The sequence below is a fragment of the Colias eurytheme genome, chromosome 23 (genome assembly GCF_061535395.1).
Source record: "Colias eurytheme isolate Ceu_HAF_F1 chromosome 23, ilColEury1 Martin Lab GWU primary, whole genome shotgun sequence".
Taxonomy (NCBI): Eukaryota; Metazoa; Arthropoda; class Insecta; order Lepidoptera; family Pieridae; genus Colias; species Colias eurytheme.
The window spans coordinates 2,221,303-2,246,716 of record NC_143002.1 but is presented as its reverse complement, the minus strand read 5'-3'; the positions used below and the strand labels follow the sequence as shown (position 1 = coordinate 2,246,716).

Below are 25,414 nucleotides of genomic sequence, written 5' to 3'. Positions count from 1 at the left end.
TATATAAAGCATTTGAATGCCATAAAACCAAAAAAATATAAATTCAACAAAAAAGGTCGTGTTCCATCGTTACAATATTGTATTCACTGAAAAGTGCTTCATATTGGTTGAAATGGTTGTTAATCATCTCAATAGATGGCGCGCGGTGTGTCCCTTCAGACACATAAAACTGAAAGAATAGAATAAATTCGATTGCTCTGGCGGGTCACGAGTGGCTGAGTTGGTAAGGCATCCGCCCCGGAATGGCGCGAAGGATGCGGGTTCGAGTCCCGCCTCGTGATCGAATTTTTTCTATTCTTTATAAATTTATACATATTTGACTTGCAAAATGAAGTTTATTAGAATGCATTGAAATGTGAACTTTATTACAATGTAATTAAGCTTGAAATAGGTTGTTTAAAGTAATTATTTATTTTCGTTGTGTTTTCAATTGAACTATAAAACTAAAGATCTTATTCTTGGTTTTTAATTTTTAACGGTTCAAAATAAGCGATTTATTCGTTTTAACATGTTGGTGATTACGGTCAGTCAGAAATCACGTATATAGATAACTATCAAGTGTTTGAGTAGATTCCATACGTATACTTGTCAAACAGAAAATAATTAAATTCGTATTACTAATTTTATTTGAGAATTAATAAAATATCAAGATAGGTGAATTGTTATAGAGTTAATTAGTTAAGTTGGGAATTTTTTGTTATGATTAAGCGGTAAAAGGACTCTATCTACCAAAATATGTTTTTTTAGAACAACTTTATTCTTTTATGTTTCTATTGGTAGCTTATTACAATGAAAGTTTAAATGATACCTCAAAACTAAAAAAAGACGTGTGGAACTCGGGGACTACCGCGGTAAATCTATTGCATGCTATGCCTTCAAGCCACACCTCCGCGCCCGTCGGAGTGGGGAGCGTGAGGTTTTTTTCGTTACGGAATTTCTGGATTCAGTCCCCGCGCTCAAGGCCCGCGATAGAAGCTATGCAATAGCTTAAAAAAGTTTTTTTTACACCTTCTAGTTCCTGGACATTACTACACATGGAATCTACTCAACACACCAAAAAAAATATAACAATACATTATTTTTCCAAAATAAGGGTTTTTATTCTTCATCTGTATCCGGATCACTGGAGAACTCAGCCGTGTGCAATCGCGGCGGGAATGGGCCGCGCGTTTGTTGGCTGTAAAATATTACTTTATTTTTAATTTAGAAGAACAAGTCAATAATAAAACGATGGTAAAATTAATGTAATACAGGCATGTAGTACATTTAGTGTCAATACAAAAAAAAAAACTTTTTACGTTTGGAGTATTTTTTACGTAATCAATGTATGAAAAATTGTACGTTTCGTTTGATCTCACAAATTTAGTGTACTAAATTTGTGACACCCTGGATACATATCTAACATTGTCAACATAGTGTTTGCGAGTGCGCTTGCATTCGCGTGAGTTTGTGCTCGTGTGTTCGCTTAGGTGCGTTTTTGTGTGCGTGTATGTGTTCGTTTATGAGGCTTGTGTATATGCTCATTTTGCTCATGTGTGTGCGGTAGAGTGCGTGTGAAAATTGTTAATACAGTGTATAAGCGCGTATATGCCTGCTTGCACGTATGTGTGCGTGCGTATGGGTGTATTTATGTGTATGTATACGACGCGCGTGGGAGCGTATGTGCGCGTATATGTTCACCTGCACGTGTCTATGTGTGTGTGAGTTGCTCGTGTGTGTACACTGTACACATAATGTGTGTGTGAGTTGCTCGTGTGTGTACACTGTACACATAATGTGTGAGTGTAAGTTTCTCGTGTATGTACAGTGTAGACACAATGTGTGTGTGTGTGGGCACACTCACGCGAGCCGGCGGTAGTGGTTGAGCCACTCCTCGCACATCTGCGCGGCGAGCAGCGGGCGCGCGTGCAGCCGCTGGCGCGCGCACAGCACGCCGCCCGCCGTCACGTGTGTGTGTGTGTGTGTGTGTGGGCACACTCACGCGAGCCGGCGGTAGTGGTTGAGCCACTCCTCGCACATCTGCGCGGCGAGCAGCGGGCGCGCGTGCAGCCGCTGGCGCGCGCACAGCACGCCGCCCGCCGTCACGTGTGTGTGTGTGTGTGTGTGTGGGCACACTCACGCGAGCCGGCGGTAGTGGTTGAGCCACTCCTCGCACATCTGCGCGGCGAGCAGCGGGCGCGCGTGCAGCCGCTGGCGCGCGCACAGCACGCCGCCCGCCGTCACGTGTGTGTGTGTGTGTGTGTGTGGGCACACTCACGCGAGCCGGCGGTAGTGGTTGAGCCACTCCTCGCACATCTGCGCGGCGAGCAGCGGGCGCGCGTGCAGCCGCTGGCGCGCGCACAGCACGCCGCCCGCCGTCACGTGTGTGTGTGTGTGTGTGTGTGGGCACACTCACGCGAGCCGGCGGTAGTGGTTGAGCCACTCCTCGCACATCTGCGCGGCGAGCAGCGGGCGCGCGTGCAGCCGCTGGCGCGCGCACAGCACGCCGCCCGCCGTCACGTGTGTGTGTGTGTGTGTGTGTGGGCACACTCACGCGAGCCGGCGGTAGTGGTTGAGCCACTCCTCGCACATCTGCGCGGCGAGCAGCGGGCGCGCGTGCAGCCGCTGGCGCGCGCACAGCACGCCGCCCGCCGTCACGTGTGTGTGTGTGTGTGTGTGTGGGCACACTCACGCGAGCCGGCGGTAGTGGTTGAGCCACTCCTCGCACATCTGCGCGGCGAGCAGCGGGCGCGCGTGCAGCCGCTGGCGCGCGCACAGCACGCCGCCCGCCGTCACGTGTGTGTGTGTGTGTGTGTGTGGGCACACTCACGCGAGCCGGCGGTAGTGGTTGAGCCACTCCTCGCACATCTGCGCGGCGAGCAGCGGGCGCGCGTGCAGCCGCTGGCGCGCGCACAGCACGCCGCCCGCCGTCACGTGTGTGTGTGTGTGTGTGTGTGGGCACACTCACGCGAGCCGGCGGTAGTGGTTGAGCCACTCCTCGCACATCTGCGCGGCGAGCAGCGGGCGCGCGTGCAGCCGCTGGCGCGCGCACAGCACGCCGCCCGCCGTCACGTGTGTGTGTGTGTGTGTGTGTGGGCACACTCACGCGAGCCGGCGGTAGTGGTTGAGCCACTCCTCGCACATCTGCGCGGCGAGCAGCGGGCGCGCGTGCAGCCGCTGGCGCGCGCACAGCACGCCGCCCGCCGTCACGTGTGTGTGTGTGTGTGTGTGTGGGCACACTCACGCGAGCCGGCGGTAGTGGTTGAGCCACTCCTCGCACATCTGCGCGGCGAGCAGCGGGCGCGCGTGCAGCCGCTGGCGCGCGCACAGCACGCCGCCCGCCGTCACGTGTGTGTGTGTGTGTGTGTGTGGGCACACTCACGCGAGCCGGCGGTAGTGGTTGAGCCACTCCTCGCACATCTGCGCGGCGAGCAGCGGGCGCGCGTGCAGCCGCTGGCGCGCGCACAGCACGCCGCCCGCCGTCACGTGTGTGTGTGTGTGTGTGTGTGGGCACACTCACGCGAGCCGGCGGTAGTGGTTGAGCCACTCCTCGCACATCTGCGCGGCGAGCAGCGGGCGCGCGTGCAGCCGCTGGCGCGCGCACAGCACGCCGCCCGCCGTCACGTGTGTGTGTGTGTGTGTGTGTGGGCACACTCACGCGAGCCGGCGGTAGTGGTTGAGCCACTCCTCGCACATCTGCGCGGCGAGCAGCGGGCGCGCGTGCAGCCGCTGGCGCGCGCACAGCACGCCGCCCGCCGTCACGTGTGTGTGTGTGTGTGTGTGTGGGCACACTCACGCGAGCCGGCGGTAGTGGTTGAGCCACTCCTCGCACATCTGCGCGGCGAGCAGCGGGCGCGCGTGCAGCCGCTGGCGCGCGCACAGCACGCCGCCCGCCGTCACGTGTGTGTGTGTGTGTGTGTGTGGGCACACTCACGCGAGCCGGCGGTAGTGGTTGAGCCACTCCTCGCACATCTGCGCGGCGAGCAGCGGGCGCGCGTGCAGCCGCTGGCGCGCGCACAGCACGCCGCCCGCCGTCACGTGTGTGTGTGTGTGTGTGTGTGGGCACACTCACGCGAGCCGGCGGTAGTGGTTGAGCCACTCCTCGCACATCTGCGCGGCGAGCAGCGGGCGCGCGTGCAGCCGCTGGCGCGCGCACAGCACGCCGCCCGCCGTCACGTGTGTGTGTGTGTGTGTGTGTGGGCACACTCACGCGAGCCGGCGGTAGTGGTTGAGCCACTCCTCGCACATCTGCGCGGCGAGCAGCGGGCGCGCGTGCAGCCGCTGGCGCGCGCACAGCACGCCGCCCGCCGTCACGTGTGTGTGTGTGTGTGTGTGTGGGCACACTCACGCGAGCCGGCGGTAGTGGTTGAGCCACTCCTCGCACATCTGCGCGGCGAGCAGCGGGCGCGCGTGCAGCCGCTGGCGCGCGCACAGCACGCCGCCCGCCGTCACGTGTGTGTGTGTGTGTGTGTGTGGGCACACTCACGCGAGCCGGCGGTAGTGGTTGAGCCACTCCTCGCACATCTGCGCGGCGAGCAGCGGGCGCGCGTGCAGCCGCTGGCGCGCGCACAGCACGCCGCCCGCCGTCACGTGTGTGTGTGTGTGTGTGTGTGGGCACACTCACGCGAGCCGGCGGTAGTGGTTGAGCCACTCCTCGCACATCTGCGCGGCGAGCAGCGGGCGCGCGTGCAGCCGCTGGCGCGCGCACAGCACGCCGCCCGCCGTCACGTGTGTGTGTGTGTGTGTGTGTGGGCACACTCACGCGAGCCGGCGGTAGTGGTTGAGCCACTCCTCGCACATCTGCGCGGCGAGCAGCGGGCGCGCGTGCAGCCGCTGGCGCGCGCACAGCACGCCGCCCGCCGTCACGTGTGTGTGTGTGTGTGTGTGTGGGCACACTCACGCGAGCCGGCGGTAGTGGTTGAGCCACTCCTCGCACATCTGCGCGGCGAGCAGCGGGCGCGCGTGCAGCCGCTGGCGCGCGCACAGCACGCCGCCCGCCGTCACGTGTGTGTGTGTGTGTGTGTGTGGGCACACTCACGCGAGCCGGCGGTAGTGGTTGAGCCACTCCTCGCACATCTGCGCGGCGAGCAGCGGGCGCGCGTGCAGCCGCTGGCGCGCGCACAGCACGCCGCCCGCCGTCACGTGTGTGTGTGTGTGTGTGTGTGGGCACACTCACGCGAGCCGGCGGTAGTGGTTGAGCCACTCCTCGCACATCTGCGCGGCGAGCAGCGGGCGCGCGTGCAGCCGCTGGCGCGCGCACAGCACGCCGCCCGCCGTCACGCACGCGCACGTCCAGCGCCGGACCACGCCCTCCTCGTCCGCCATCTAGCGGACAGACGTATAAAATTAAGTTGTGGCCATTTTAATAGGCTGATTTATGCGGACAAACATACGAAATATAGTGTGTGAGTGTCAATAGGCCGGTTTAGACAAAGCGATAATTTATACCGCCAAATCACTCTCTCAAAGCGAACGCATCTACGCTTACAACCCGGCATGATCGCGGTCAAATGCTTGGTCTATTTTGAATAAAAAAAAACAATTGAAACAACTCGGCCAAAGCACGTCCACGTAGAATGAGCAGCATCACGTGGAAAATGCTTTGTGCGATTGCTCGCTCTGTGTGACTTACCCGCCTACTTCATATTTTTTTAATTTGATACCACGTTCCACGGAACGCGTTCCAAATATTATTTTGAACTTATATGAATATTGTGTTAAAATTTTTAGCGCAAAATCGATACCTGCCTTAAAATGTCAGTCTATAGACCAGGGTCGATAATTATTTGAAACAAAAAAAAAATAGAAAAAAAAGGGGAATATGATAAATTCTGTCTATGTAATTAAAGACCTTTACAACTGACCAGTGACTCAGTCTTTGCTCTATAGTCTATACAAACACTTCAATTATTAAAGCCTAATTTTCAATTTTCATAATATAACTTAAATTTAATAAAAAAAAATTGTTAATATACGTTACCTCATCACAAGTAAGAAAGTGGACAGGTAATAATTTTCCTTCAGAATCTGTGAGCGGTAGAAATGTCATGTCCTCGCTATCTTCTTCCGTTGGTTCGCTGTAACAATATATTTTAAAAAAATTATAAAAAAAAATCCACCGTATTTCTAAAATATTAGTTTTTAATTATCTGTATACCTTATTATTTTGATTTTTATTTTTTGTATAAATTATTGTGATTTTGTCTACGAAGTACGAGGTCGACTGAACCTGCAGGTGGATTTTGATTTTGACGTGATAACGTTTTTAAAATCGTTTTAGTCGGGTGACATGTTCAGAAACTTGTGTCACACCAAAACCTCACGAGCGCGATCGCAGGTATAACGAGAGAGAGACGGACCGATCTCCCGTCTCATCTCGAGCGCTGCCACCAATGAGACGTTATCACGTAAACATCTCGATCGTAAACCTACTTTACAAACAACCAATTTTTATTTTTTATTTTTACACATTAAAAAAATTTTCGTAAAATAATAATTCTCGTTTTTCTAGCGTCAACATGTACCTAGTTGATGTATTTTTTCAGACTTTCATGATTATTACATTTTAAGTATTTTTACATAAAACTTCTTTAGGCGCATTGCGAGTAAAATTTCAAGGTCATGGCAATATCGTCACGTCATGGAGTGAGGCGATACCTACCTCTAACTTTGAATCTTGCCAAAGAAGTTTCACTTCTGACGCATGTGCTCGTCACACACAATTTTTTTTCTTTTTTCTTACTTACCGGCAAATATAATCGTGTCTATGCGCGTACGGTTCAAGCGGCACGAGCGCGGAGAAATGTCCGCGCGTGTAGCCGAGACACAGGGGCGATTTTGAACAGAATTCCACATCCCAGAGTAAGGGTAGGTATATACCTGGGAAATATAGTAAAAATATATATACAGGGCACATTGCATGTACATAAAATTATGAACTTGCACAACAGAGTGAATTTAACTGCGAGAATTTAAACAATGTGTCCTATGATCGGAATATCGTGTGTTTGCGAAGCAACTACATACGTACCAACACGGCATGAAATAAGAGTTTTACGTAATATTGCCTCATAATCAATTCATTCTTTGACGTATTATAAATAACTATAATGACAATCGCCTATTAAAATTTAAATCAACAAATGTCCGAGCTGCGTTGTATAAAACATTCATTAAAATAAGCACCTTATTCTTCGACAGTAATAATATTCAAAATCCATTGAAACGCTTGTTAGAAAACTCTGCCTAATAGACGCTCAGGCAGAGTTTTGATCCGACAATTTATACGTCTAGTTTTTTTATTGTACGTCAATGATTGAATATCCGACCTTTTTCACATCTAATCACAATAAACTTTTATGTTAAATATGGTACATTAATAGGTGAAATAAAAATATCTCTATCTCACCCTGAAAACGCGCATATCCGAGTGCTTCACCGCGGAACGAATTCACAACATCGACGCCGTACACAAGCACCGGCCGCCGTAACACGTGCGCGAGCGCAAACACGTGCAACTGTTAAATAAATTTATATAAATAAAGATAAATCGGCGAAATGATTGTACATTATTTCCAAATGGCTGCATAAAATTGGATAAATATTAATATTGTGTTACTGTACACAAGCACCGGCCGCCGTAACACGTGCGCCAGCGCAAATACGTGCAACTGTTAAATAAAACTATATAAATAAAGATAAATCAGCGAAATGACTGTACATTATTTCCAAATGGCTGCATAAAATTGGGTAAATATTATTATGTGTTACTGACAGGTTTGTATACAGTAAAAATATTAAAAAATTGAGCGTGTGTACCGAGCACACGTATCAGAAGTGAAACTTCTTTGGCAAGACTCAAATATAGCAAAATCAATGCCTGACTTGACAGTATTGCCATGACGCGACCTTGAAATTTTTACTCTCAACTCAAACTCAACGCCTAAAGAAGTTTCACTTCAAAAAATATGTTAAGATCCTTCGAGTCGGAATTCATGCCAAATAAAATGTTCTATTTATATTTCTAAACGACATAACTATGATTGTGTACTGTAGTATACCGACAAATGCCTAGAATCCAATAATAATTGTTTCCATATTAAAAATTATTAATTATATATAAATACAAAAAAATATTGTTTCCATTAATAAATCTATCACCTGATGCAAGGCAGTGCCCGGTCGAGCCGCGGCCGCCAACAGCCTGGACCATTCAGCCCGCAGTTGGGCTTCCTCCGGTGCGTACTGTAACTGCGCCGCTTGTAACCGCTCCCACGCTTGGAAGCGACCGTAGAAACTGTACACGAATTTTAAGTATAAATGCATTTGTACAAGTTTCGGATAAATTGAAATTTATTAGCCCACTCTCATAATATTCATTTCAATTTTTTTTTTCAAATTTTCAACTTTCATAATATTTGAATTTGAATTGTCAGAAAAAGATTATTTCTTTTGTCATAACTAAACGCAATCTTTGTGTATGTATCTTGCATACACAAAAATGTGTTACTAATTACATTCAAATTTCAATTGGCTCTCTGATACTAATCTCAACTTGAAATTGAAAATATCTTCTCCATGCATTCTTTCTTTCTTTACTTTTTATGTTTGAGTGAGCGTATGTGTTGCGTCTGCGTATTTTAGTAAAATTGCGTGTATTTCATTGAAATTGCATTGAAATTATTTCAATGCGCGTGTGGGCGTTTGTGTTTGAGTATACATTAAATTATGTGCATATGCCGTCTCTGTATGTCCGTATCTCTTGATGTTTGTGTGTCTGTCTGTGTGTATATCACCTTCTATGTGCATGATGCAGTGTATCAGCGAGCGCAGTCCGTAAAACATTCGCGCGATCGAAAACTCCGTACGCGGCTTGACATAACGCGTCCGGTAAGCAGTCGCCCGCCGAACGATTCCATAGTGCGTATAACCGAGATCCTGTGAATAAAAAACACTTTTAATATAAAAAAAAGAAATCAAAACTTTATTATGCATCAAACAACATCACAATAACCTGTTAGAAGGCAAAAATTTACGCCAAGGGTCCTAAACTTTACAGAAGAAATAAATAAAACAATTTGTTTGATAAAAAAAGGCACAAGTTGCGGACACATTATTAAAGCAATACTACAACATCATCGACGTTCAATAAATAACTAGTCACAATCACGCATAAAACGACGTCTTCGTTGTCCGACGCAAAACTCTGCCTACGCTAGGCAGAGTTTACCAATAAACGATACAATGAAGTTTGAACATTACTGCAATGAAAAAGGTGCCAATTTAAATGAACGTTCGGACATTTTTTGACGACCTTAATTCTTTTATGAATAAAAAAAACTTACCTAAATTAACAGTAAGTTCTATACTCCAATTGATTATTGGTGCGTCCGTTTCGAGCGTCTGCTGCGCCTCCTTGTCTAGCAGCTCAGCGAATAGTTGCTCTTGTATCGCGGCTGGTAGCTCGTCGATTTCTATTTATTTTAAATTATTTTTTATTATAATACACGTGTCGAGTTTGATATTTGTATTTTTTTTTCGGATTAATCATATTACCGCTAATCTCAGAAACTACTGGTCCGATTAAAAATTTTTTTCAGCGTTAGATAGCCCATTCATCGAGGAAGGCTATCCATACTAATATTATAAATGCGAAAGTAACTCTGTCTGTCTGTCTGTTACTCAATCACGCCAAAACTTCTGAACCAATTTGCATGAAATTTGGTATGGAGATATTTTGATACCCGAGAAAGGACATAGGCTACCTTTTATTGCGAAATATGTACCACGGGCGAAACCGGGGCGGACCTCTAGTAGGCTATATATAATTACGCTAAGACCAACAAAACCGGAGCCACGCGGTTGAAAGCAGCTAGTAAATAATAACTCACCAGCCGGTAAAGAGAAAGTGCAGAATTCGTTAACGTATCGACATGGGAAGTTGCCCTTTTTATGTCGTATACAGCTGGCCACGTGTCGTCTTATTGCCGAGGCTAGGTCGGGCGCTGGAAATACAAATTGTGGTTAATATAAATAAATTAATGAAAAAATGTTTGCATGTCCTCGTGTACACACGTAAGAAGTGAAACTACTTTATGACCTTATTTTTCAAAAAATAATCTACTTTATGCAACTTTACAGAAATACGTCGAATCACGCGTGGTAGGGATAAGAAAAAGATGGCGCTTAACGGAAAAATGTCACGCGTAACGAAAAAATGTTACACGAAATTTTTTTCCAACCCCGATAAAGAAGTTTCACTTCAAAAAATACGTGTGGCACTCGACTGTCTGCCGCGGTAAAGATGAACCGAATAAAGATTGAAAAATTGAATAAGATAGACCTTAGATTATTTAAGAACTTGGAGTTTAAAATTATTCAACTCAAAACTCATACGAATTATGACAATAAAGCACTTCTATGTGTCTTGTTATTTAGATTTCTATGGTTAAAGCCGTGAAAAATTACGATCGGAAAAGATTGTTAACAATTCAGTTTTTTTATTCTTTCATTCACATTTATATTAAAACATTTTCATCTTTCTCATAAAAAGTGTCATTAATTTGTATTCTTTGTTATTTTTAACCATGGAAGGCATTAAAAATGAAACTACCTAACAAGAATATAATAATTTCATAATTACATACCTACATAAGAAGGTGACCGTTTCAAGCCGGGACCTCCGCCTGATATCTGTGATAATAACGTTGACAATATTTCTTGCCTTTGAAACCTGTAAGGGAAATGTTTATTTAGTAAATATTTTATAACATTATTAATGCAGTTGGCATTAATAATGATATTACACTTACAATTTTTATCGATATTATACGATCATTGGTTCATGAGAACTTTATATTGTGTGTGATTGTACCTACATAAAAATTTCTGTCTCTAAATATGTACTGTTAAAATCATATTGTTAAAAATATGCTAAGCCGACGGAGGTCACTGGTTGACCCCGCACAGGTTTTTCCTAGTGGGTTAACCAGGGATTTACTACAATTTATATGAGTTGTAAAAAATTGTGAAACAAATAAATAAATTTGAAATTTGAAATTTTGTGTCATGGGAACTCTATATGGCTCTACACACTCGCATGCGTGTGAATCAGAACTCTACTTGAATGTATGTGAGTCATGGGCGATATGCGACTCTACATACTTGCTTGCATGTTTATTATACATAGTAGAGTCATTTTAATAGGCAAAATTCAACAATGTAACCTAAAACTCAAACTCAAACATTTATTTATTCAATTAGACTTCTTTTAGAAGCACTTTCGAATCGTCATTACATGTTTTTAACATTTACGCGGTAAGCGCTCAGGCTGGGGACCCGCCAGCGGCTAAGTATGCGTCTACGCAACGACTGTCACCTTTACCACACCCAAAACATGCTTGCTTGAGCACTGCACTGTCAACTCAACACTGTCAACTCTACACTGTCCACTCCACTCTACATAGAGCTCACCGTATAGCGAGGTGCACGAGCGTGTGTCCCGCGTCGAACGCAGACGCGCGGTTCAGCAGCGCCACTTCGGGAGCTGTGAGCGCTCGGGCTGGGGACCCGCCAGCCGCTAAGTATGCGTCTACGCAACGACTGTCGCCTTCTACCACACCTGAAAACACGTAAAAATTGTCAAAAATATAGATTTTTTCGGGTATTATTAAAAATGAAAAAAACAAGTGAAAGACTCAATTAAAAAAGGGAGAGTGTGCCAAGTATAAGTTTTGTTGATTTTGCTCATGTTTGTTTGCTCAAAATTTTTTTCAAAGCAATACCATCATGTCACGGAATAAGGCGACGATTTTGTTATCTTTGAATCTTGCCAAAGAAGTTTCACTTCTGACACGTGTGCCTCAGCACACACGATCTTTTTTTTATAACTGACCAAGTTACCTATTGTATTATTAATCACAAAATAATTAAAAAATGTACATACATATTTACAATGACTCACCGAGACAAGCCTGCAACCAGATCCAATCGGGATTATTATTCCTACGTTTTGATCGACGCCCGTTCGGCTCCACTTCATGTACAGACGTATTCTGACTATTGCATATGTCATTTATACCTGAAAGAGGTAATTTCATCATAATTGGTTATCATTTTCAATATGTTAAACATAAAAAAATGAAAATGATATTCAGAAAATTCGCACACAAATCATTTCACAACTGGATAGCATTCTTTTAGAAGCCAGTTAAAATTAGTCTTAAATAAAACCATCTCCTAACGTCACAAAAGTATGTTTTTCTAGCTAAGCAGTACTTTAATTACTTTTTCCCTGTATCAAATAATGTATTAAAAACACAAAACATATTTGTTCCCACCTAAAAGACAATAGCATTCTTTAGGACTATACTATATTTAAAAATAACTTATCCATCAAGAATACATCTGTAAATAGACTAATTTAAAATATAAAATAAACTCTAATCACATATAAATAAGGTTCAAAATGACACTCACCAGTGGGGTGCATCAATCTAGGTGTATCATGACCACGAGGTGGCGCGGCACCACACATTGCACATTTCTGCGAACGCGGCCAGTTCTCGTACGTACACGTCTGTTATAATAAATAAGTAATATAACATAAAAAAATTGGTTTTTTGTAAAGTAGGTTTACGATCGAGATGTTTACGTGATAACGTCTTATTGGTGGCAGCGCTCGAGATGAGACGGGAGATCGGTCCGTCTCTCTATCGTTATACCTGCGATCGCGCTCGTGAGGTTTTAGTGTGACACAAGTTTCTGAACATGTCACCCGACTAAAACGATTTTAAAAACGTTATCACATCAAAAAGTAGTGAGGCCTAGCTTTAATAAATGCAGCCTGCTTCTAAATATTCTAATAGTGAAAGATATTATAAATATTCTAATATTCTAATAGTGATAGCAAAAAAAGATAACAAATAAATATAGTGAATCAAAATATTCTACTCAAATTTTTAATTTAATTTTTATTTCACTCATTTCATTTTGATAAACTTTTAGAATTTACAAAACCTCTTTTTATTATTATTTTTTTAACATCTGAAAATTATAAAAAGAATCTACTCACTGCACACGGCCATTTATTAATTGACGAAGCACTCGCATGTCCCTGTGGAGACGATATCCTCAAAGGTTTCAATCTTTCTGCGACCATTTCCGCACCTAAAATTTATCACGTATTTCAATTCGAATTGAATACTAGAAAATTTAAATAGTTCCATTCAAATGAGTTGAACTGATTAACTATTTTGAACACAAAAATAAAACTGTATACATACCGTCAAATAATTATTTATTATAAAATGTCAAATTGAATTTGTCGCTTCATGCATTTCGCTTATTTTTGTAAATATTATAGTCTATAGAATAATATAGATCATACCACATATATCTTGAGTAGGTAATGCACTGGCACCATCTTGCAGTTTGAATATATCCTCACCGAGACAAGGTTTGGCCGCCCGGCACATTGTACACTGAAATAAAAGTTTAATATGTAGATCTTAAACTTTTAAGAAAGTTATAATTAACAATAGCTGAACGATTATTGAAGTGAAACTTCTTTATCAAGGTTGTAAAATAATTTAGTGTAACATTTTTTTGTTACGCGTGACATTTTTCTGTTACGCGCCACCTTTTTCTTATCCCTACCACGCGTGATTCGATGTATTTCTGTAAAGTTGAATTTAGTAAATTATTTTTTGAAAAATAAGATCATAAAGAAGTTTCACTTCTTACGTCTACTAGTACACGCACACATTTTTTTTACATCTTTTCATTTGCTGGATGTCTCTGATGAATAATTTCTTTCAGAATAAAAGAATAATTGAATACAGTAATACCGCAACTTATTGTACCCTGTTCTACGTAATATCGTAGTTAGGCTGTTTTACTTGCTAATCGCAGCACATCATACAAATGGCAAATAATTATTCAATTCACACAAAAATATCATATTTTGAATGTTAACTAAATATTATCTTGAATGGATATGGAATGGAATAAGGATGAAAATACCAAAATGACTAAATTAAATTCTACCTTGCGAGAGAGAGGAAAGTTTTCATAAGTGCATATTTCACACTGCCATTTTGCATTATCTGATGCTACACCTCCTGTCATCTGTAATATTATCAACGTAGAATAAATAAACTATATGTAAGAACTAATAAATACTTTTAGAAATTTAGTCTTATACCTAATAGCAGTTAAACCTAGCTAATATAATAAATACTAAAGTGTGGTCTTCTTTTGCTGCAATGTTGTTGATTTTTTGTTGACAAATAAAGAAATTTTTAGGTTATATCAAAATAAATAATAACCTAACAAAGTATGTATTGCTGGTTCTAAGTCAAAATTTAATTATTTGAGATCTCTTTAAATATGAATAAAGATATACCTGTGCAATATTGGTCTGTGATACATTAGTGGAAGCATCAACGTGAGCCCCACACTCTGCTCCCTGCACACCTCCCTCAGCATTAGACAGCGATGGACTCTTTTTGTTACCATCATTTTGCAACTCTTCACTCATTTTACCATCAATTACAATGAGTGGAAATCAACCGCCCCTCTCTCTATTATGAAGTTGACATCTTACTAGATTCTTATAAGACAAGCATTCGTGATTGCACAGTTGTTACAATTATTTTACAACCCAGTTATTTTAACCTAGAACAAATAATCCATTATAGATTCATAACAAAGCCACACAATTAAGACGAATGAAACAATAATGTCGCAACACTTTCATAACAAATTGACAGATTGACGCTAAAATGCTCGAGCCTTTTTGCAACTGTGAGCTAGTTCAACAACGTAAAACTTGGCATCGTTTGTGGTATTTCAGTGTTATTACACAACTCAAAACTGCATTAAAGCATCGATGCCCTAAGCTTAAGGTCAAGACTAAACGTAGCAAATTAATCGACAAATTCTTACTTACTTCACAATACGAAAATATTGAATGGTCAATTTTTTTCTCCAATTTCACAGCCTTAACTTACGGATGGACGAAAATAATTTCTATTAATCAAACGAAACCAATGGGGACAAATGGGAAAAACATAAGGGAAACAACGGAGATGAAGGCAATTATGTTTATACGGTATTTTCTATTCTATTTTGACTATTAAATTTGTCTCATCTGACATTTAACATTGGACCAATAATAAATAAAACTTTTTAGTGCTCAATGGTTAAATCAATGAGTATTTCAAATTCAACCAACCAGATTGAGTCTTATGCATTATTTCAACCAATAGAAATCAAGATTTTATAATAATGGCGATTATTGTCTATAAATAGACCAAACATTTAGATTAGTCTCTGGACTCTGGTTAACTTGCCAGCTATAGCAGAGCAGAAATTGTTAGAAACTTATTTTACGTTATCACAGAAATTATTTTTACAGCAAAATTGTACTAGAAGTTGTTTTAATTATCTCAAAAGACAAAATAAATATTTTTAGACGGGCCAATTTACAATTCATTTAGACTATGCTATGAGACTGTCTACAGGAGGTCTACAGTAATTTTTTATTGTGTAATTAATTTTTACTAGAAAATTTTACACATCAACAGTGGATTTACTTTTCCCCTCATGCTATGTAAATTTACTTATACTTTTAATTCTTATTTCCATTCTGTAAATGGTACCAAAGCACTATGACTTTATGACACATGATCTTAGGCCGCATTTCCATCTGCAAGAAAACCTCCGCAGAAATGTCCGACAGTCTGTCTGACAGCAACTTGCAAGTCTACTTGCAGGTGGAAACGCGGAATTAGACTTGCAAGCTGCTGTGAGACAGACTGTCGGACATTTCTTTCGGAAGTTTTCTTGCCGATGGACAGGCGGCCTTACACATGATGGACCCTGTGCTTATTTTACAATCCATCAAAATTGAATCATTAAAAGAGAGAGAAGACAGAGAATCAAAATAATCAACCTATACAAGTCCATCTCCATCATATTATTTATTTCATAGAGGTAAAGTTTCTATTTATATTGAGCAAACTTCGGAACTGAACATCGATTCTTTTACCCAAAAAAGCTTCACTATTCAGAGTGATATTATGTAGAGTTTTTTTTTTATTCCGGGTTCTACCGGTTATACTCGGACGAAGACAGCGTATGCAAATTGGTGGATAATCCGTTTAAAAAAAATATTCCGTTGTGATTCCGTTCATCCCGGTCATCCAGTTTTTTTTTATAATAGTAACACTATGTGAAACGCCTGTCAGAAGAAAAAGAGGGTTGCGATTTTAGAAATGGTAACATCGACTTCAGATTTGTGTGCACCGGCATCGCACGTGAACGTGTCGGAAAATCTTAATAAATTAACGAAATCACCATGTCGGACGAATATTTTTACGGTGAGTTATTTAAAGTAATATGTGAATATTCAGATATTTCTATTATTTTGGAACCCAATCGTGTACTTTGTTAAATATCTGTTTCTAAAATTTGCGTCACAATTTGACACCCGGCTCTTCGCCATTTTCATTAGTGCTGTTATTATAATTTTGCTATATTGTGGCTCATAATCTAGCTTTCTTTTACTCGAGAAATAATGTAAGAAGTCTTGGTAAATCTTGAAAAAATTAAAGAATATAATATAATATGTTGCCGCCATTTTTTGTTCTATAATTTTGTTAGGTGTTATCGGCCTTTTCCCATTTATAGTTCAATTGTTAATATATTATACTTTTTAATAGTAACTGCAACATCTATGATAGTGTTTAACTGGGTTCTAGAAATATAATATTGTAAAATAACGTGGTATGCCACTGTAAAGGCGCGTAATTTGAAAACGAGAATGGCGTCCATTCTATGTTCTAGAGCGTCTTCTCCATTAGCAATATTGTCACATAAATAGCTAAACCGATATTTTAGTGCAACTTTTAATGGTTTATTTATTTAATACAGTTCGTATTGAGGTTATATTGACGTTGTACTGTTTTACTAGACTTAACCTGTGTACCACGCTGTTTCAGGCGTCACCCTTTCTTCATCACACCAGTCCGAAACATGGGATCCTGAAGCGAAAGCGGAATACCCGCGCAACAACAAATTGCTCATTCGTACTGCGCTACTCGGACCAGACGCCAAACCCGACGAACTCAATGTTGTGCAGGTAATTGAACAAAGTTAATTATTGTATTGAACATAACCTAAAAACTTATTCCATATTAACATGTGTGTTCAATGTAAAGCATGCCTTTTATATCCTGAATATATCGTTTTTGTAACCTATAGAATTACCATAAGTTCCATGGTTAATAACCTATTTTCATTTATGGTACTTAAAATAGTTTACTCATATGTGCTTATCTTATTTCAGGTTGAAACTATGTGCTTACAAGATGCAATCAAAATCCCTGTGGCCATCCTGAAAGTTGGTGAGACGAGGCAAGCTAGATTGGACATTGAGTTCCCTGACGCACCAGTAACATTCACACTCACACAGGTATAATATTAATCCATACTAATATTATAAATGCGAAAGTAACTCTGTCTGTCTGTTACTCAATCACGCCTAAACTACTGAACCAATTTTCATGAAATTTGCTATGGAGTTATTTTGATACCCGAGAAAGGACATAGGCTACTTTTTATTGCGAAATATGTAACACGGGCGAAGCCGGGGCGGACCTCTAGTAATTAATATTTAATTGTTAAGACATATTATTTCCCAATTATAGTCATAAACATCTTAATTTCTCTAATGAATTCAATTCAAATGATGATAAAACAACCATTGGTTATATTGATGGATAGTGTAGCATCGTTTTGATGTTGCACAGTCCAAGCATGATTTTCTCGAGGCATTTGTCTGATTATACAATAATATATAACCAAAACCCTAAATACTTAGACTTTTTTAATAAGGGTTATTTGTATAGGGATCAGGGCCTGTACATTTGATTGGTCAGCACTTACTCGGTGCTCTCGTTGAGGAGTTTGAAGATATGGAAGAGATGGAAGAAGAAATGCTCGATGAGGAGGAGGGCGATGACTCGCAGTTTAAGGTATGTTTTGGAATTATTTAATTCTATACGTCTATTTTAACAATATACAATTTATTGTAACACAGGTTTGAATTGTTAAGATTGTTTAGGCATTGACAATTAATACCTCTATTTACATTAATTATAAAATACTAGCCGCTCCGCGTGGTTTCACCCCCGTGGCTCCACCCCTATTGATCGTAGCGTGATATATAGCCTATAACCTTCCTCGATAAATAGGCTATCTAACACCGAAAGAATTTTTCAAATCGGACCAGTAGTTCCCGAGATTAGCGCGTTCAAACAAACAAACAAACAAACTCTTCAGCTTTATAATATTAGTATAGATAAAATATTTAATACAACTTTCAATTAAAATTATTAACTTTTTATATAAAATGGTAATTATGATTACAATAAAAAAAGAAGCAAATTAATGACCGTGCATGTAATAGGCTATGAGACTATAACTGTGACTTTTTTTTACATTTAAACTGAATAATTAAAATACATAAATAGCATGTAATAATAAAACGGCCATCAATCATTTTAATCTAGAGTTACCACTCGAAATTACAAATAATAAGCTAAAAGATAATGATTTAATTTCCCATAATTTATGTGAATTGCAATAGGTAGGTATTTTTTAGTTTTTATTATTCAATGTACTGCTTATTATTGGAGTGAAGTTATTAATGAAATTTGCCACTTAGGTGGTATTATTGAAGTGAAACTTCTTTATCGGGGTTGGACAAAAATTTAGTGTAACATTTTTCCGTTACGCGCCATCTTGTTTTTATCCCCCTACCACGCATGATTGACGTATTTCTGTAAAGTTGCATATAGTAAATTATTTTTTTGAAAAATAAGGTCATAAAGAAGTTTCACTTCTTACGTGTGTACACTAGTACACGCACACATTTTTATTTTTATAACAAGTACTCAAGTAGCAACTAAATTTGCAGGAAGATGAGAATAAAAGGAAATCATCAGCCGGCAAGCGCAAGACGAATGAGGTACTGAAAACCTTCAACTAATACACTTATGCAAACAGAAGGAAAAGGGCGTGTGGCCCGTTTCTTCAAAATAATGATAGCGTAAATCCCTTATGCAAACCCTTTATTACATAGATATTACTATAAATATAATAAAAACTGTAAATTTATTACTATGCTGGGTTGCTGTCATGTTTTGCTAAAACTGGGCCTTAAAACTTATTACCAGTTTACCATAAATTGGCTGTTGGTTTTCTGTACTCATTCCTAAATCCCTTTACCTTCTGAAAGCCTTGAATATGAGATCAGTTGTGGTTTTATTGTTGATTGTATGAATCATAACTGATGCTTAGTAGTTGTAGTTTTGATTTGTAATTTCTTCAGCTTATGTTATTGTTATATTAGGAACTAGCTGCTCCGCGCGGTTTCACCCCCGTGGCTTCATTCCTGTCGGTAGTAGCGTGATAGCCTATAACCTTCCTCGATAAATGGGCTATCTAACACCGAAAGAATTTTTCAAATCGGACCAGTAGTTCCCGAGATTAGTGCGTTCAAACAAACAAACGAACTCTTCAGCTTTATAATATTAGTATAGATAATTAGGAATAATACATGGTTTTTTATCTGCAGGATGAAGATGAAGAGGAAGGTGAGCCGAAAGGCAAGAAATCGAAAATGTCAAACAACGCTAAAGGCAAGGCCCCCTCACCCAAGAAGAACGCCAAGAAGTGAATGAACCGCCTGTAACTTCCTATCCTCTTTAGACCACACTGTCTGCCGTTGACGAAAGTTTGTGGACTCCACACATCTTACATTTGAGACTAGGTGTTAATTAAATGTGTTAAAATAATCTCGTGGTATATCCACCTTTGCGACATAGTTTGTAGGTGTGTATTTGTACAATCTTAAGTATTATTGACTTTTATTTTTAATTTGATCTTTGTGACTTTGACAGATCAATGCTGTTGGAAGACTGAATTCATTTATACAAATGGCTGTCAATGTTAGGTAATGTTACCTAGTTTATTGCCATTGTTGGCTGTGCAGTGTGGTAATGAGGGCGTCTTAGTTTTAACAACATAGTGTGGTAATCGAGAATAGGTTTACATTGTATGACTTGTGCGAGAGTGTGTCGTTTGAATGTTTGTGAATGTTACTGGTCATCCATTTAGCCTGTCTATTTTAAGGAGACTTAAATTCCTTTAGTATTGTTATGTACTATAAATTTGACAAATTTTAAAAGTAAACAGTACTTATGATACTGAGGAGGATGATGTCTTGGTGAAATAATGCAGACTATTACTTTTCTACAACCGATGACTTAGTATGACAACATTTTTCTGAACTTAATTTTTTTCATTCCTTACTGTGTTATAGCATTAATAAGTTTAAAATCATACTGATGTATTAAGTTAATTTAAGCATAATCAGTGTACTGCCGGACAACATGTTATTGAATTGCTAATGATTTCTCATTTCAGAATGAAAACTGATAATCTAATATAGTTTGTTTGTACATATACATATTACATAAGAACTGTAATAATAAATAAACGTTTCTAAACAATTTCATTCTTTTATTTTTTTAAGTAAAATGAAAACAGATGAATGTCCCTCCAATGATTTTCTTATTGATGAACCATACACATCCATGGACAAATCTGTCATCACTAAACATACTCCCGTCTAGGGCATGCAGAACCGAGTCCGGTTCCAAGTTTCTGAAACCCGGTTCCAAATCGAGCTCAGAACCGGGTAGAACCGGGTTACCCGGTTCTTTTATAATACTTCGGAAAAAATACGAAATTAAACAAAAGTAACTGTAAAAGTACCTGATGGACCTTTTATTTTACGCGGCTTGTGTCTTATTTTATTAAATTAATAAAGAAACAAAATTTCAATACTTCTCTTTATTTATCAGTCTTATAAAAGTACCTTGTTATCATAATATCACATATAAACTTAAACCTTATTCATTAACTGCAAACTGTAAAGCAAAAAACTGGCCAAGTGCGAGTCGGACTCGCGCTCCGAGGGCTCCGAACAAACCTATTTTTTACTAGCTTCCGCCCGCGACTCCGTCCGCGCGGATGTCGGTCTTCGCGTGGATGGTTTATTTCTCCATTAACTCTGACAATGACATCTTATTAATATCTATTGGACCCAAATACGGCTAGGCCTATAATAATACGCAACGTGTGTACGCGGTTCTACAGAACAACGTCTATGGATAAAACTGAAAAATAAAGATAATTTTTTTTCTACGTATTTTTTCAGGATAAAAAGTATCCTATTTTACGCCCAGGATAATAAGGTATAATTATACCAAGTTTCATCGAAATCGAACCGTTAGTTTTCACGTGATGTCTTCACATACAGACAGACAGACAGACAAAAATTTTTTTAATCACATATTTGGGTTTGATATCGATCCAGTAACACCCCCTGCTATTTATTTTTTCAATATTTTTAATGTACAGAATTGACCCTTCTACAGATTTATTATATCTATAGATAATGTTATAACTGTAAAATTTATGTTTCTAGCAATTTTTCCTTTATCTGTGTTATAAGACGTTACTTTTACCAAATTTAAAGGCTCTGTGTTCATGAAAAGTACCCAGCTGTAGGTTTTGAGTCCCATGCGAATGTCGAAATTTGCGAAAATTTTCAGCATTTACGGCTGTATCTTTTGATGCGTTGGCTTGTAAGTTCGACTTTTTCACATAAAAGGGACCGAGGACTTGAGTATTCGATTAAATTTCAGCTTGATACCAAAAACAAAAACATGACTGGATCATTATATGAAACAGTAAAATCAACAGCTTATCAAATTCACGACAAATCTAATAAAAATATTTCCGTAGCATAATTTATGTCAATTTCGAAGCCTAATTTTTTTTTTGTAATACAACCGTAGGAAACTTATAGCATCTAAGGTTAGACAATCAATCAGAGCCAATCTTGAGGCGTGGCACGAAAATTCGCGATGCACGTGAGTCTGACGTTGCCAGATACAATTAATTTGTTAAAATAATGCAGCAAAATATAAATAATACTTTATATTTTAATATTTTAGTCGGAACCGGGAGAACCGGGTTTCATACTATTTAGACCCGGTTCTCAAGATCATCAAAAAACCCGGGTTTACCCGGGTTTTTCGGAACCGGGTAAACCCGGGTGCATGCCCTACTCCCGTCGTACTGGCACCAGAGAGAAGTCCGGCGGATGTACGCACAATGTATGGTAGCCATGAGTCCAAATACAGCCTTTGCATTCATAGTTTGATACTCCATCTATCTCTATACAAATACAGCTACTTTCTATATTCATCAGGCAACGAAAAGATCGCTGCAACAAATCTTATCTATTTATGAGTAACGGACAGACCGACCGAGATACGTAAACTCATTGATGTTAATCTGTTTTTCGTACTTGCCCGCTAGGCGTATTGTTTCTATAATAATGAAGGCTAGATTGCGAAGCACTTACCTACATCGTGCTATTACCATAACACGCTAGGATGCGTGCAGATATTCATTTTATAATATCAAAAAAAACCTGCACTTATTTTGATTCACGACCATTAAGCAAAAGGCGCTAGTTCAATAATACGATTTCTTGACTTGTTCACTGTCTGTATATGTATCGTTTCAAGCTTAAACCGCTGCACTAATTTTGATCAAATTTGAAACAAAGGAAATTTTGGGAACAGTAAAATAGAGTAAAGAAAACTTTTTGACTGTCACGCAATAACTGTATTACACGCGATCTTAAAACGAGCTGCGGAGTGGGGGCGGAAAGTTAGTTGATATTTTTAAACTATGCCAGAAATTACCAAATAAATATCCTATTATTTTTTATTATATTACTAGCTGCTCCGCGCGGTTTCACCCCCGTGGCTCCACCCCTGTTGGTCGTAGCGTGATGATATAATATAACCTTCCTCGATAAATGGGCTATTTAACACCGAAAGAATTTTTCAAATCGGACCAGTAGTTCCCGAGATTAGCGCGTTCAAACAAACAAACAAACTCTTCAGCTTTATAATATTAGTATAGATTATTTTTGTTCCTTATGGGGATTGATAATAATTCAAATAAAAGAAATTTTAGCTTTCAATATCAAGATCTCATATTTTTTACTTTCAATAATAATCAATGTACAAAACTACAAACTACCAAAGATTACATCACATGAATCAATTTCCATCCTAGATACTAGACTTCCTGAGCCTATAGCTTTTCAAACTGTCCAAAAAATCCATAATAAATTACAAAAAATCCATATAAATTCCAAACAACTTCTATCTTTGAAAATTTGACCAGTAAAATAATTGCAAAATATGTTAGCCCCATTTCTAAGACAACATACTGCAGAAAACTAACACAAGCATATTTTCACAATACTTCATTTCCTATTCAATAAAGCTTGAAGTATTTTATTTCTTTCTCTCTGTATATCATTTGCCTCTTCTACCACTTTCACAAGCCTCTCAAATTTATCATTACCTTTCACTTCATAAGCATCCTTAACTATGCTTCTGATTTCTTTAAGAGTTACATTATCTACATTACAAGTGTGATTACATTCCTTGCCAAATGCCCTTGGTTCATCATAGATTCTTTCAAAATATGAATAATATGGCCATCCATTGTTTCTTCCATTTAAATTCTTTCTTTCTGCCAATCTGATATAAGTCTGTTTTAAATTTCTAAACTTTTTATCACACTCTTCAGGAGATAAACCAAGTTTAGGTCCAATTAATCTCCATAAATTTTTCTTCTTCACAAGTGGGTCCCTAAATTTTTCTTTATTGTCAATGTAGAAATTTAACAACTGGGTTATATAATCTTGTTCAGCAGATTTGTAACCAATTTCTAGATCATTCATAGCTGAATAAGTTTCATTTTCAAATATAGTTGAGAAGTCTTTATAATATCTCCATTTGGTTATTGAACGGCCAGTTTCAACTTTCATCTTTAGCCTAATGTAGGTTTGTTTCAAATTTCTAAACTTCCTGTCACAATTACTGGGACTCTCACCAACTTTTCTAGAGATTTCCCTCCACAGTTCTTTCTTTTGATACTTAGGATTCCTAAACATGTGTGCAATTTCTGAATATGCATTTATAAGTTGTCTTATTTTATTTCTATCCCATGGACCAAGATCTGGGTTGTAATTATAATATATTCTTTCAAAATAATGATGATAGGGCCACTTGATAAGTTTTCCTGTTTCTCTGCTCCTTTCGAGCCAATTGAAATATGTTCTTTTTAAATTTTTGAATTTGTGATAGCAATTATATTCGGTAGTATTTAACTGTGAAGCTATATCTTTCCATACTTCTTTTTGTAAGAAATTAGGATCCCGGAATTTGTTAATATTTTCTATGTACAGTGTTAGCAGTTGTCTGACCTTCCCATCCTCCCAATGTTCCAAAGCTGGGTTCAACAATTTGCAATCTTTGAATAAGTCTTCACAAATGTTGAAATGTACCCATTTTATATCCTTTCCCATTAATTTCTTCTTCATTAATCTTATGTATGTCCGACGTAAATTACGGAACTTTTTATCACAATCTTCAGGTGTAGTTCCAACTAAAATTGCAATTTCATTTAAATCAAATTTGTCCATAGTAACATTGTAACCATTTTCACGGCATAGTGATAACAGTAGCTTAACTTTATTTCTGTCCCAAAAGTTATCAGTTTCTTTTGTTGGATTTATTTCTTTGCAAGAATCTTTAGTAGGTTCCTCTTGGATAGCTGGAATATTATCAACTTGCATAAATTGTCGGTTGTCACCTGTATCCACTATAAATCTCGTTTCTTGACCTGCAACTAAAAAACTGTTAAATCAGAAAATATGTAGGAATCAAATAATTAAAGGCTTTTGGTGATTGTACCTACTTTGAGGGTTTTGAATTGTAAAATTGTTACTGCTGAATATGACATTGCTATGGTCTTCACGTACAACAAACCAGTAACTTTGATTGTGTGAATTATTGACATCCATAGCTGCGTAATTGATATCTCTGATGTAGTTTTGAATATAATTAAATATAGTTTTAAAATTTATTACTTATTTAACTAAGTTATTTATAAAAAATCAGAGGGCCATTCACAAATAATGACAATGATTGTTTATATAATTATATGACAGTTGACACTTGACAGAGCCTTTAAACGACTATGCACTGTCTATGCCGCAGAATACACATATGAATCCGTGTGGTTTCAATGACATGACAATCAATGACATATAAATATATTAGTAATTTATTAAAGGAGAATGGGCAAATTGGGCCTGAAACTTGGGCTAGGACCAATACACACGAAATATTGTTGTTGTGATAGATCATTACACATACCTTACGAAATAAATAAAATAAAAAAATAAATCAACCGGGTTCTTGTACAG

General features: G+C 39.5%; 3 protein-coding genes and 1 non-coding gene across 7 annotated transcripts; 2 read left to right on the top strand and 2 right to left on the bottom strand.

Annotated features, from left to right (window-relative positions):
* The first annotated feature begins 205 nt into the window (after window positions 1-205).
* Window positions 206-281, top strand: TRNAS-GGA (transfer RNA serine (anticodon GGA)). The gene has a single exon. It is a non-coding gene; the product is annotated as a tRNA-Ser (tRNA).
* A 474-nt stretch (window positions 282-755) lies between these two features.
* On the bottom strand, window positions 756-15,317 carry trbd (ubiquitin thioesterase trabid). The gene is made up of 18 exons (XM_090115329.1): window positions 14,930-15,317; window positions 14,384-14,655; window positions 14,026-14,106; window positions 13,367-13,460; window positions 13,052-13,146; window positions 12,457-12,556; window positions 11,942-12,058; window positions 11,452-11,599; window positions 10,626-10,711; window positions 9,870-9,983; window positions 9,324-9,452; window positions 8,775-8,916; window positions 8,140-8,275; window positions 7,388-7,496; window positions 6,726-6,858; window positions 5,960-6,056; window positions 5,156-5,304; window positions 756-1,177 (listed from the first exon to the last, which is right to left on the bottom strand). The coding sequence occupies exons 2-18, from the start codon at window positions 14,516-14,518 to the stop codon at window positions 1,099-1,101; spliced, it is 1,944 nt and encodes a 647-aa protein (XP_089971455.1). The 5' UTR covers window positions 14,519-14,655; window positions 14,930-15,317; the 3' UTR covers window positions 756-1,098.
* An 888-nt stretch (window positions 15,318-16,205) lies between these two features.
* On the top strand, window positions 16,206-20,558 carry LOC149898143 (nucleoplasmin-like protein). Of its 2 annotated transcripts, XM_090115326.1 has the most exons (6): window positions 16,206-16,361; window positions 16,983-17,122; window positions 17,330-17,455; window positions 17,892-18,017; window positions 18,962-19,012; window positions 19,622-20,558. In XM_090115326.1, exons 1-6 carry the CDS (start codon window positions 16,340-16,342, stop codon window positions 19,721-19,723), a joined length of 567 nt encoding a protein of 188 aa, XP_089971452.1. In that variant the 5' UTR covers window positions 16,206-16,339; the 3' UTR covers window positions 19,724-20,558. The 2 variants fall into 2 exon arrangements, with proteins under 2 accessions (XP_089971452.1, XP_089971454.1); XM_090115328.1 differs by lacking the exon at window positions 18,962-19,012.
* Window positions 20,559-23,168: 2,610 nt separating this feature from the next.
* On the bottom strand, window positions 23,169-25,141 carry LOC149898142 (uncharacterized). Of its 3 annotated transcripts, none has more exons than XM_090115590.1 (2): window positions 24,904-25,141; window positions 23,169-24,834 (listed from the first exon to the last, which is right to left on the bottom strand). In XM_090115590.1, exons 1-2 carry the CDS (start codon window positions 25,007-25,009, stop codon window positions 23,402-23,404), a joined length of 1,539 nt encoding a protein of 512 aa, XP_089971716.1. In that variant the 5' UTR covers window positions 25,010-25,141; the 3' UTR covers window positions 23,169-23,401. The 3 variants fall into 3 exon arrangements, with proteins under 3 accessions (XP_089971716.1, XP_089971717.1, XP_089971718.1); XM_090115591.1 differs by having other exon boundaries at window positions 23,169-24,828; XM_090115592.1 differs by having other exon boundaries at window positions 23,169-24,842; window positions 24,904-25,047.
* Between the last annotated feature and the right edge of the window lie 273 nt (window positions 25,142-25,414).

What these genes read in the sequence shown, in the direction of transcription:
- trbd (XM_090115329.1), bottom strand. Translation starts at nt 14,518, where the DNA reads ATGAGTGAAGAGTTGCAAAATGATGGTAACAAAAAGAGTCCATCGCTG. An exon ending in CTCGTGCACCTCGCTATACG is followed by an intron (nt 10,712 to 11,451) that starts GTGAGCTCTATG and finishes TTTCCCTTACAG; the next exon opens with GTTTCAAAGGCAAGAAATAT. An exon ending in AGACACGATTATATTTGCCG is followed by an intron (nt 6,057 to 6,725) that starts GTAAGTAAGAAA and finishes ATATTGTTACAG; the next exon opens with CGAACCAACGGAAGAAGATA.
- LOC149898143 (XM_090115326.1), top strand. Translation starts at nt 16,340, where the DNA reads ATGTCGGACGAATATTTTTACG. An exon ending in GTCGGACGAATATTTTTACG is followed by an intron (nt 16,362 to 16,982) that starts GTGAGTTATTTA and finishes ACGCTGTTTCAG; the next exon opens with GCGTCACCCTTTCTTCATCA. An exon ending in ACGAACTCAATGTTGTGCAG is followed by an intron (nt 17,123 to 17,329) that starts GTAATTGAACAA and finishes ATCTTATTTCAG; the next exon opens with GTTGAAACTATGTGCTTACA.
- LOC149898142 (XM_090115590.1), bottom strand. Translation starts at nt 25,009, where the DNA reads ATGGATGTCAATAATTCACACAATCAAAGTTACTGGTTTGTTGTACGT. An exon ending in TACAATTCAAAACCCTCAAA is followed by an intron (nt 24,835 to 24,903) that starts GTAGGTACAATC and finishes ACAGTTTTTTAG; the next exon opens with TTGCAGGTCAAGAAACGAGA.